Source organism: Terrapene carolina, unplaced genomic scaffold (assembly GCF_002925995.2).
Source record: "Terrapene carolina triunguis isolate 2854851 unplaced genomic scaffold, T_m_triunguis-2.0 Scaffold85, whole genome shotgun sequence".
Classification (NCBI taxonomy): Eukaryota; Metazoa; Chordata; order Testudines; family Emydidae; genus Terrapene; species Terrapene triunguis.
In genome coordinates, this window is record NW_020664436.1 from 10,543,181 (window position 1) to 10,556,301 (window position 13,121).

The window sequence follows — 13,121 nt, forward strand, 5'->3', positions numbered from 1 at the left end:
TTCAAATACCTATGTTTGGTTCCCATTTTAGTTAACAGGCAACATCGGCACATTTAAGGGCAAAATTTGGCCCTTTGCCAGCATCACATTCCTAACTGAAGATAGATGCCAAGTTTTAAAGTTCAGCCATTTCAGTTATTTGAGCAAAAACATTCATGAATTTTTTTGAAAGTAGAAGATTTATTCCAACACTCATAATTCAATAAAAATTCAACTTATTTAGCTCTAATTCTCCATGAAGTATGAACCTTTGAGACCACAGGTGAAGTTTCAGCCCAAAAGAAGTCTGAAATTTATGAACAATTGAAGGCTAATATTTAGAATGAAGCTGCTTTCTGAAATTTAATGTTTAATACAGGCAAATGCTGTAATACCTGTTAGACCAGCTTTAGAGTTATTCAACTACGTGTAAGAATAATGGAATGCAAAAAGTATGTTTCAAATAACTTCAACCATCTTCACAATCAGCAAATCTCAGGAACTTTAAAATAAAAACGGGGGGAGAGGAAACAAGAATCCCTCTTCCTCAACAAAAAAGGTTATATGAAATTAAAGTGCATAAAATGTGTGAAGAACTATATTTGTTCTAGAGTGCAGTTTGACCAAATTTTCCACCAGAACATGATGTCTGCTGCAGAGATGGTGTGCATTTACTTGACCAACAAACATTTGCCCCCACACCGCCAAAAAGAAATGGTTTTAATTTTCACATTTAAAACACATTTTCTATCTCATGTCACTTTGTGTGTTTTATTACAAACTTGATGGAAATGGTGTTCAGGAGCATTTAAATTAAGGGTTTTGGAAAGATTTCTTTGCATCTGGTGGCATACTCATTGCTCTCTGTAGATTACTAAACCATTGCTTCCTAATCCTCAGTCTGTACATGTGTGTTACAGCAGTATCAAGCCCAGATCAGGGCCTATTAATGCTTGACACGGAGTTGCAGTCTAATCAAAATATTTGAGGATTTATTTTTTCCTTTGGAATGCACCAGCCTGCTGAAGGATAAACTTAGAATATCCCTCTCCCTCAGCAACTCTCAGAGAGCCTCTCCAAAATTTTTAGTGAGTCCTTTAGCTGGACAACACTACAATGAGTTTTCGCATCTGATGAGAACAAGACTTGAGGAATTCCACACCTATAACCTCAGAATCAGATTTTCTTAGGTACTGAGCACCCATATCATTTGAAGTTAGTGAAAGATGGGTTTCTGCATCTCTGAGGGTTAGGCCCTATCAGTAGGTCTCTGAATGTTTAGGAAAATAGGAGGGGGAGGCTATCTTCCAGGAAACACTACACTTTAGCTTAGCCCATCTGCTAAGAACTTCCTCTTTTCTTCTATAAAGAAGTTTGAGAGCCATCTGATTCTTTCATGCTCACAGGCTTGACTTGACTCTTCCCAGATTCAGGTTCTGGAAACCCCCACCCACGGGCCAGGTCTGTCACAGCTTCCCAATTGGACCAAACTGCCATCAATAGGTCCTTCAGAAGCTGAAAATAGCCATACTTACTGCCCTGAGCTCAAGAACATGGGAATTCCTGCATCAAATCAGACCAGTGATCCATCAAGTCTTGGTATCCTGATTACCATGACCCAGTATCTGATGCTTCCTTCGTTCAGAAGATTCAAGAAACCCCTATAATATATATTTACATAATAACTTGCTCATATAAGTTTTTTTTCCTAGCCTCAAATTTATCCATTGTCTCATGCCATGAAACATGAAGCTTTATGACCATTAAATGTTTAACCATCGCTAATGTGAACATTCCAAGGTTGGGCTGATTGCCAGACACTTCCCATGATAGACCCTGTTTTCAGCTGTGCATAACTTTGCACAACCAACCATTTGGACAGAATTTTTCAATGTTGGGTATCAACCTCAGGCTGAATTATTCTGAAAGTTCTCACGAATCTTCCCTGTGACTGGACTCAGCGGGTCTCTTCCCCACAGAACAAAATGAGCGTGCTTAAGCCCAAGTCTACTGATAAAGGCAGCTTCCAGCTGCTTCAGTCTGCGATGGTACAAGACACTGAAACAGAGGCTAGGGAGCCTGTCTCCCCTGCGCTTTCAATACTCCTCCCCCTGCTGGCACTCTGAAGAGGAGGAAGTAGGCAGCTTTGAGTGCAGAGGAGACAAAAGCAGGTCAGAGTGGTAGAAAAGGTGTAGAATGTGACGAAGAGTCTGGTGAAAGATTGAGCAGGTGAAAGGGGCTCGAAGGGGAGGGGATGTTGTGCAAAGAACCTGGGACTAGGAGTCAGCTGGCGGTGGGAGTAGAAGGGAAACACAGATTGGATGAGGAACTATGGGTAGACAGAGTGACTGGCTGAACAAAGACTGGGACTAGGAACCAGTGAGGGGAAGGGTAACTCACTTGACAAGGAGCTGGGCTCTGGGGAGAAATCTGGGACCAGCAGGGCAAGAAATTGGGACAAAGAGTGAGGGAGAGACGCGGGAAGGACAGGAAATTGACACTGGATAAAGAGCCCAGGAAGGGAGATGAAGTCTGGGAGCCAGTAGGGGACGCGGGAACAGAGATCAGATGAGGAGCTGGGAAGGACTGGCTGGGCAGGGAAACAGGATGTGGGGAGGGACAGACTGGAACTTGTACAGCAAGCCTGGAGGGAAGACTAGGAATAGGATGAGAAGACCAAGAAATTGAGACTGTGACAAGTCAGGGGTGGAGAAGAAACAGAACTAGTAGAGAAATAGGGCAAAAAGGGTTCACCTTGCAGGAAAATGGGCAAAAGAGTCTATGCTCACTAAAGCATACTTCCCTCCACAGCCTGGAATGGACCCAAGATCTGGGTCTCACCATTCCTCTGCGAAACCCACTGGTAGAGAGTGTCTCATCCCACTTTTGTGTTGGTTCACGGGGGATGATAACCTACTATTGCTATGAGTTACCCCATTAGCCCAGGTGGTAGAGGATCTAAACATTCCAACCTTGCTGATTAACTAACCTGCGTATTAATAATGCCACATGATAGTATTATTTTTCCAGTTTGCTTTTTAAAAACCTAGGCAATTACACACATACACACCTATATTAAAAGAACATTAAGGTTGTAAAGTGAAGCAATAAAAAGTTAGAAAATGCCAGAATCCAGTTTGCCTGTGCATGCATTATGATGATCAAAAACTAATTTTCCCCACAGGAACTCTGCCTCATTCAGTACATCAGATGGACCTGCTTTGGGGATGAATCAGGATTGTGTTATAAAAAGGAGACCTGTCTGTAGGATCCCTGCTTCATTGGTTACAGAACTTGGAAGTGTAATGAATGAGTCAGGGCATCACAGGAAAAGAAAGGAAAAACTTAAGGTTAAGGCATAAAAGATTTGGATTCTACCCCACCTCTGCCACAGTTCTTATGTGATGCTGGGCAAATCACTTAAACCAATCCTTTTATAGGTAGTCACTAATTGAGAGTGCCTCAATTTCTGAAAGCCCAACTTGGTATCTTGGGGTCTGACATGCATAAGCACTGAGAACCCTCAGTGGCAACTGAAGTCAACAGGAACTGTGCTTTGAACATATTTCATGCTATATTATGCAAAGAATTCTGAAAAATCAGGTTCTAGGTGCCTCAAATTGGGCACCCAAAATTAGTGGTTACTTTGACCTTAATCTCTCTGTGCCTCAGCTACCCATCTGAAAATGGGGCTAATAATAATATGTAATAATATGGGTTTTGTTAGGACCTGAGACCAATGCTCTAAGAATAACTGGAGTCCCTTTAACTTAGGATTGTTTTTAGCTCATCACCAGTTGATCAGAAAAAACTAATTTCGGTATATTATTGCAATTTTTGTTCAAGAGCACTAACTACAAAGTTATATAGTTTCTTTTAGTTCCCTGAAGTATTAATAGGATAATAATGACATTACTTTGTAAATTGAGTTAAATCAAGGAGTTAACAATACAACTTAACTGAGTAACTACAAAGAGAACAGTTTAAGACCAACAATTGGTGAAGTTATTGCATGAGCACAGCCAATAATCAAATCACAACATTAACAATGATTACATGATTTATTTAATATCTTCTATTTTCTCTTGTGGAAAAAATGGGCTCAGGTTTAAATCTGTAGGTAACCCAGGTGGCTCAGGTCAATTTTAAGATTTGCTTTAAACCTAGGTTAGTTAATACTTACCCATAAGTAAAAACTTACACTATATACTTATAAACACCCGGGCTATTACTGTTAATGGCCAGCCATACATACACACAGTTAGGATAGGTCTCTTGTGGCAGGCATCCCTGCACAGTCCTGTTAAATAGACAAAGAGTATGTCTACACTGCAATTAAAAACCTGCAGTTGGCCTGTGCCAGCTGACTCAGGCTCACCAGGCTCAGGCTACAGGGCTGTTTCATGGCAGCACAGACCTCTGGGCTCAGGCTGAAGCCTGAGTTCTGGGTCCCTCCCCCCTTGCAGGGTCCTAGAGCCCAGGCTCCAGCCTGAGCCCGGAAGCCTACACTGCAATGAAACAGCCTCAAAGTCCAAGTCAGCAGGCACAAGCCAGCTGTGGGTGTCTAATTGCAATGTAGACATACTTTTTCTAAACAAGTTTCTCTTTGGGTATTTGCTCTTTAGCTTGCTTGCCTTGTGGAGCTTCAGAGTCAGTCAGGAGCTGCATTCTGGGGAACCAGGCAACATTTTCTGTCACAAGTACCATTACACTAGTGAGGGATCACTCTCAGGTCAGCTGACTTATCTGTGATGTCTTTGGCTTGGTCTATACTACCAACTCATGTCAGTTTAACTACATTGCTCGGGGGGGGATGGAAAATCAACACCCCCAAGTGATGCAATTCTACCGATCTAACTCCTGATATAGACAGTGCTATGCCAATGGAAGGGCTTCTCCTGTCAACATAGTTACCGCCTCTCAGGGAAGTGGAATACCTATATCAATGGGAGCAGCTCTCCCATTGGCATAGATAGCGCCTTCACTCAAGTGTGACAGCTGTGCCACTGCAGCACTGTAAGTGTATACAAGCCCTTCTGAAGTAAGTAGAGATGTTGAGTTGTCATCTGTAGTGATCTCAAGAGGAACACATTTCTTCCTCATTTACCTGGTCTTTTATGGGTGAAACTCAGAGTGGATTCGTCCCACGCAACCTCTCCGATGATCTTTTGATCAAAATCAGGGGAAATCACAGGTTTCTCACCCCAAATGCATGGTCCAATCCTGATTAGGCAATGCCATTCTGACTCTTGATCCACATACGGGATTCTCCTTTTAGGGCACTGTTTTTTAGTCACATCCATGAGTCTATGTTTGTCCCAAATAAGCAACACTGATGGAATAGCAAGAAGTGATGGTTACCAAGATTACTTAAATACAAGGGGTTGAGATCAACAGCAGAAACCATCATCAATGACCTCTTGGTTATTGGGGCTTGTTGTCTTCCTGGTCATAACTTAAGACCCATTGTCTTGACTTAATGTAATTCCTTGCCCATATTTAAACTTCAAGACAGACAAGACCTCAAATAAAAATTTGCTAAACTGTCACATCTGGGATACAGCGAAATAATCTTACACCCAGTATCAAGGCTCACAGTCAAGCTGTTTCAAAGCTACTTATTAAATCAAACAAACTTATTAAAAATATAACCAATTAGTTTCTACTCGATGTCTACATGACCATATGCATACATGTCGTACCTACACTCTTATCTCATCGGGGTATTGTGAAAATAAATTAATTAAATATCTGTGAAACACTAAGATACTGCAGCGGTAAGTGCCATAGGAAAGTCCAGGAGAAAAAATTAACAATTCTGTCTTCAGAGCAGGGTTTGAATGGTGTGCAGTAAACAAAGCCTGGGGTTACACATTGAACCGTGAGGATAACACAAAATATTGAATAGCTGCTTGTATGTTGCAAGCAATTTATTTATTTTTATAATCTTAAATTACTTTGTACTTATTTACTTAGTTTCCTAATTGTTAGTTACACAGAAAGGTGTTCCCATGTCATTAACCAGCTGAAGTTAGAAACTCAAGAAAACACAGTTATTTGTGCATCAGAGTGTTCCTGGCCCACTCCTTGGGAGTGAAAATGGGCACTGGGAGTTACAGTTTTGTTTCTTGACTTTCAAGTGATAAGTGACATTTAAGATTTTACCCTCCTCTACCTACTCCCACCCACGGCTGTCTCCTGAAGAGGCTCTTAATATTTAACACTGATAAATGGCTGTCAGCAAAAGAGGCACTGCAGCATCCTTATATGAAAGAGCAACAATGATGGCAGTGTGCACTTTCCCTCTCCACTATAAGCCCCCTGCACGGCTGTTGCCCATACTTCTACCATGTGAAACAGTGAGGGTAATGCTGGTTTTCAATCCCCTGCCTCCCCATGAGTCTGGTATGTAATGTTCCCCACCCTGATACCCGAAAAGATGAAGATTTTATTATTTTTATATTATATAAAAATAAAAGTGAGTGTGTGGGGTTCTTACTAGGGAGGGTGTCTTTCTTTTGGAGCTCTCTGTGGTTTCTGGGGTGTGGATGCCTCTGATGTATAATGGAAATGCAATTAATGCCAGTCAACATGGGTTTATGGAAACTAGGTCTTGTCGAACAAATATGATCTCAGTTTTTGATATTACAAGTGTGATTGATAAAGATAACTACACGGGTGTAATATACTTAGACTTTAATGTATTTGACATAGTACCCCACATCAGGATTTAAAAAGAAAAAAAAATCAGCACTATACAATATCAATATACCACAGATCAATAGGCCAATGGATTAAAAAAAAAATGGTGGACAGATCTCAAAAAGTAGTTGTCAACGTTTTAGTAGGGGTACTACAGGGATAGGTATTAGGCCTGAGTCAATATTTTTATCAAAGACCTGGAAGTTAATATAAAAATAATTGCTGAGAAAATCTGTGGACGATACAAAGATCAGTGGAGTAGTAAATGAGAACAGGACAGTCATACAGAGTGATCTGGGTAGCGTGATAAGCTGGACCCATTAAAATAAAAAAGTTTTAATATAGCCAAATGCAAAGTCATCTCAAAAAACAAAGAATGTAGGCCATATCTACAGAATGTGGGACAGTATCCTGTACAGTAATGACTCTGAAAAGGATTTCAGGGTCACAGTGAACATGTAACTGAACATGAACTCCCAAGTGCGATGCTGTGGTAAACCAGGCTAATGTCATCCTTGGGGAATATACATGGGAAAGTACGAAGGTGGTTTAACCTTTGTATAATCACCACTGACACTAGAATAATGTGTCCAGTTCTGGCATCCACATTTGAAAAGGCACATTAAAAAAACTGGACAGTGTGCGGAGAACTGCTACACAACTGATACAAGGAGTGGGAAAAATGCCTTTCAGTGTGACAGACTTACATCTGCTCTATATGACATGGTTAGGTTGACATAAGCTGCCTTGCGTCGAACCTAGCTGTGGAAGTCTCTTCACTTAAATTTGCCTCCTGCCTACATAAGCGCCTCTCTACACCGATTTAGTAACACCACCTCCCAGAGCGGAGTAGAATCACAGTTGATGTAATTAGGTCAATGCAGTGTCTACACTGCTTATGTCAACTGTTACTGGCTTTCACAAGCCATCCCAAAATACCACCCCCTACCCCTCTCCCCCCCCCCCACACACACACAATACAATCAATACAAATGCTTATGGTGAGGAGGTGCACCACCACAAATGTGCACGCGCACACAAGCAATTTAACAACTGTGATGGCTGTATGACAACATAAGTTGACAATCTTATAGTGTCGACATGGCATTAGAAAGCTCAATCCATTAAGTTTATCAGAAACATTAATAGGGAGCCTTGATTATGCTGTTTAAGTACTTTTCACAACTGTAGTAGGCAGACTTGACACTGAATACATCTGTCAAGTAAGAGTCCTGGTCACAATCAATTTTCAGAGTAAAACCAAAACACTCAGGTCATGTCCTGGCAAAAAGGGTGTGTTTTTCCATTTTTATTTCAGCTCAATTCCTTTAGGTTAATGCAATTGAAAATTCTAGTAAAGATACAAGCTAGCATGTTTGAAGCCATGTTTTAGCCTAGGTGGGAGCAATTTAAGCAAAGGCTTGGGCAGATTCTTAGTTTGGTCAAACTGTTTTGTCCTTCCCCAATTCTCAGATAACAGTGAATCACCAAGGGCTTGTCTCCAGAGTTTTTGTACTGCTTTAGAAACCAACACAATTTAACAAGTACAACTCCCTAGTGTGGACGCAGTCATACCAGTATAGCTTCTCCCTGTGTATTTATGAGAAGTACTTAAAAGGTAAAGCACATTTTTATTTCAATCATATGTGTATTTGGCAGCACACACAACATGGCCTTTGTTTCACTATTATAATGGGTAGTAATGCACATAGGGTTTTTTGTGTGTGTCCTTTTTATTTTGTTTTTTAAAATGTTTCTCTGCTTATAAATGGGGGAACAGTTCTGCTAAAAATATATCCACAGGGTTGATGCTTTATGATGTAATTTAATTATCCTCTGTCATATTCAAGAAAATCTGTGGTGTCTATGCTTTTCTCTCCCTCCCCTTTTGCTACTAATTCAGAAAAATAGGTTTAATCTGTGGAAAGACAGACGCTGTAAGTCATGTTCTGTATGATGCTTTGAGTAGTTTGCTATCAGCAATGAACACCTGTTAGGAGTCTAGCTGACTCCTTTTTTTACAGAAGAAAATTGTATTAGAGCTTTGTCATGAAGTGACAATGGCTTACATGCTAACTAGGCTTTCAGTGTTCCAGGAGAGAGAGCGAGAGCACACGAGAGTCAGTCAGTCCTGAACATTTTTATTTTCTCAAAGTATTCGCTGTTTAAAAACAAAGAGCAAAAACCAGTGAAAGACAAAACTTATTCTGTTCACCGTTAAAGTACTTAATGTGGCTTCAAATAATTTTTCTATAGTTTCGTAACTGAAGGGCTTCACAAGCAGTACGAAGTAGACAGAAGAGTACGGGCTAAATCACTTAGAAATAAATTACTCAGGACAGCAGACATCATTTGAAGCTTGTTAAGATATACACAGCACGTATATTATCTCCCAGAGATACAAATAGTCCAACATTACTAACCTACAGTATTATAAATTAGATATCTGTAATGGTACTTGACTTTTATCCAAGTACTTTACAAACATTAATCCTCAGAACACTCTTGTTCAGTAGCCAGATCAATATTATAAACTCATTTTCTGAGACAGGCAAGTTACAGCTTCTCAGTCTGTTTCTCTAAGACCACAGATGCTGTCTTTGTCAGAGTCAGGATCAGAATTCAGTGCTTCTTTCTCACAGCATTAGACATCTCTACCACTCCAAGTAATGAACTGTGAAAAAGACTGCAGACAAAATTTTAAAACAAGACGCAAACTTGAAGTGATAGTTTCTTTGCTGCCTTTTGTACTTCAGACACATCCCTTGGTATTACTACAATTCTAGACCAGATCTAAACACAGATTTTGTACCAATTTTAAAAACTTTTCCAATTGGGGTATGATATCCAATAAACTAGCACTACAACCCCCTACTGTGGGTGAGCTTCTAACAGATCAGACCCAGCACAGAGGAATATTCACTCTCGCTGCTTTATTCCATATTTTTCCAGTTTATTGTTTGATAACTTTAGCAGGTTTTCAAATTACTGTCATTTTCCATTGCTTAATTAAGATTCACACATTTAGGCAAGTCTCATAAAACATTTTGTTTTCCTGACAACTTGTTAGTTTACTTATTTAAACTACCCTCGTAACTCAGATCAACATGACTAGTATTCTTTTAGAACATTTAACTTTAACACTGCAGTGAGTCACCATGTGGACTTTTAGTTGAGGCCAATTCACTCATTCACATATTTCAAATAATCTCCTCATAAATTCTTAGGATATGTTGGAAAATAAATGTTATGACAAAGTAAAATTGCACAGACAGCTGTCAAGAACCACCACATTTTCCATCCCAGCTCAGAGAACTTTTAAAAAGTACTTCATGCAGGTTTGATCGCAACCCAATATCCCTGAACTGACTCTCTGGCTGAATTTAGGACTGCTTTGTTAAGTAGCATGTAATATAGCAATGTCCTAAGTGCTATGACACCAAATGTGAGTTTGAGGATAAGTATACACAAAAGTGTTGATCTAAAGTGAGCTAGAACAAAGGGAAGACAAGTAATTGAGAAATACTAGTATTAAAGTAATTCTACATTATATACTTCTGAAAAAGGAGTAGCAATTCCATCATGCAAAACATTGTGAATCAAGGCAACCAAGAACACCTTAAGATCTTTTGCTCTTTATTTATGACATTTAAAGTCCCATTTGTTCATGTGTCTATCACTTTAAATATAACAATGTAATTTTGAACAACTTGCTTTGCCACAACTATAAGAATTTGTGAAGCTGCACAAAGGTCAAAAGAGGACACCTAAACAAGTTGTGTTAGTTTTGTCCTTGTCAACAGTGAAATGCACTTTTTAAAAAGACACTTAGCACAAAGAAAGATATCAGTCTCATCGATTTTCAAATCAACGGTCTTGAGAGTCAAGCTGGATAAACCACACCTTCCTTAAGCTCCACAGTGCTAATAACATCTTTAACACCTGTTCTTTTTGGAAGTTAAAGGCAGTTAGTCCCTGAAACCACTTAAGTTGTTTTAAGGATCAAGTATTATCACTTAGTGATAGGCCCTAGTGAAAGATGCACAATAAGGAATTACAAGCTGAAAATTACTAAAATCAAGTGCTTACCTTCAATCCTTTTTAAAGCTGACAGGCAAGCATCCTGGCTTGGAAACTCAAATGGATTACTACAGGTGCGAATGGTGTCACATTCGCATTTCCCATTGATTATGTTGCAACCTGTTACAAGGTTTTCATTGCAAGGTTCAAATCCAAGCAGCTGATCATCATCCCAATTTTCATCTGAAAAAACAAAATGAAGGCACTATGTTCATTGTACTTTCACTTAAGTCCACTTAATGCCATTAAAGTTGCCCACAAAAGTGCCAACATTAGGTGCACTCAACAAGCTTTGTTTTTTGCTATTAAAAAAATAATGCTATTCTAAACTGGACACCCTATGTTTGATATGCCACTTCTTTTGGCTATATAAAATATGAGGGCCACATGCAGCAATTTCATTTATTCAGAAAAAGATTAATCCAGACAATATGAATGCTGAATACTGTATTGTTTGTTACATTTCCCTGTTCTGCTATTAGCATTAATACTGAGGAAATAATTTGCATGCAATAAGATCAAGTGCGTGGGAAAAACACGTACTTTAAAGCAGCACTCTCACTTGTGCAAACTGCAATACCTTTAGCAAACTACTTTAAATTAGAATGATTTGCTGGAGAGAATCTGAATAGTCAGGATTATACAGGGGAGAGTCAAAATTGTTTTGCTGAGTCAGATAACGAGGGGACATTGGAAATTAACACAAGTTATAGGACCTATTGCATGCTATATGTAGTAAATCTGTGGAATTAACTTCTGCAAGAGGTCTGAATCGAATACTATAGTGAATTTAAGAGAGGTCTGATAATATCATAGACTAATGTCATCAACAACAGTGGCCTTTCTAGTGTATGCAAACACCCATCACTATACTAGGAAAAACTGCACAACTGTCTCACAGGCTCTTCGCTGCCAACTGCTAAGCAGCTTCTCTTTTAGTGATCAGACTGTACTTTTGAAACAAGAAGATTAAGTTCCATCCACAGTTACTGAATTTCACATTGCTATGGTGTAAGATATCATCATCAATTAAATATGCGGCTAGGGATAATTACATGTCTTTCCTGAATACTATAATGATCAACAGGTTTCAGAGTGGTAGCCATGTTAGTCTGTAGCAATAAAAAGAACGAGTAGTATTTGTGGCACCTGAGACTAACAAATTTATTTGAGCATAAGCTTTTGTGCATCCGACGAAGTGGGTTTTAGCCCACGGAAGCTTATGCTCAAATTTGTTAGTCTCTAAGGTGCCGCAAGTACTTCTCGTTCTTTTTATAATGATCAACATGTACCATAAAGCACAAATGCCCCAGAAGCCCCCCACAAGAGAACTACACAACAGGCTTAGTGCACTATGCACAATTGTTGCACAGGGAGTGGGAGATTTAAAAAAATAAAATCACATTAGTCATTGCCAAATGTAGGACGCTGGACTAGAAGGGACAGTGTTTGATCCAGCCTGGCAAATCCCCTGTTGCTATGAAACAGTCTGAAATTATTAACAATCAAATCCTACTAATGACGCGAAGAAAGGATTCATGAAAATCTTATTTTACCAATTCACCTAACGAGCAAAACAAAATATATTAACTAAAATCCTTTGCACTGGTGCTGCAAAGCAGTTTCCTATAAAGTTGAAGATAAGTTTTAAAGATCACAGCAAACTGTAGTTGCTTTAAAAACCATAATGAGACTAGGCAGCAGGACAAGAAAGTGCAAGGGAGTTTCAAACATCATGGAGAATAAAACACTTGAGCAAGAGATACTTCTGGACTAACTGGAGTACAGTCTGGTGAAAGTGTGAACTGAATTCTAGATTATTTCTTCGCATATCTCCACCAGAGGAACATGTCTAATGTATACCACTGATGGTGTTGCTGTGGCTATTTAAACCAGGAGGTACTGGTTTCCTAGCGAAGATGTAACATCGTATCTAGTAGGAAAAAGTGTCTGGTAATATGTTTCCATGGGTATCTATCCCTATGATACAAACTGCCTGCTTCAATTTCTAAAGGACTTGGTCTTTTCCAGATATGAATGGAGTCCTCTTTTCACATCTATGGTATGGGGAGACAGGTTTCCCCAGAACATGAAAGGTCTCAGGAAGAACAGAGGGAAATGCATTGGACAGGTGAAAAGCTGAGATGGGACATCACTGGTGACTGTCTTTGTAGACCACAGTACAAAAGGTGGTATGGTCATCAACATATTAAACTCACTTGCCCTCTTGGTAGATGTAATCACTTTGAGGAAGTCTGTTTTGATCAATAAATGCTCTAGAAAGGGTTAAATGAGATGGCTCATAAGGAGGGTTTATTAGCTTTATTAGGACAAGATTTAGCTTCAATTATAGTGGGGCT

The 13,121-nt window shown here is 39.4% G+C and overlaps 1 protein-coding gene across 4 annotated transcripts in view; it reads right to left on the reverse strand.

Moving 5' to 3' along the window:
- Positions 1 to 13,121, reverse strand: part of CRIM1 (cysteine rich transmembrane BMP regulator 1) — a 287,081-nt gene that overhangs the window by 247,225 nt on the left and 26,735 nt on the right. For all 4 annotated transcript variants that reach the window (XM_024209732.3, XM_024209734.3, XM_024209733.3 and 1 more), the window contains exon 2: positions 10,771 to 10,944. In XM_024209732.3, coding sequence (XP_024065500.2) covers positions 10,771 to 10,944 — 174 coding nt within the window. The remainder of the gene's footprint in view (positions 1 to 10,770; positions 10,945 to 13,121) is intronic.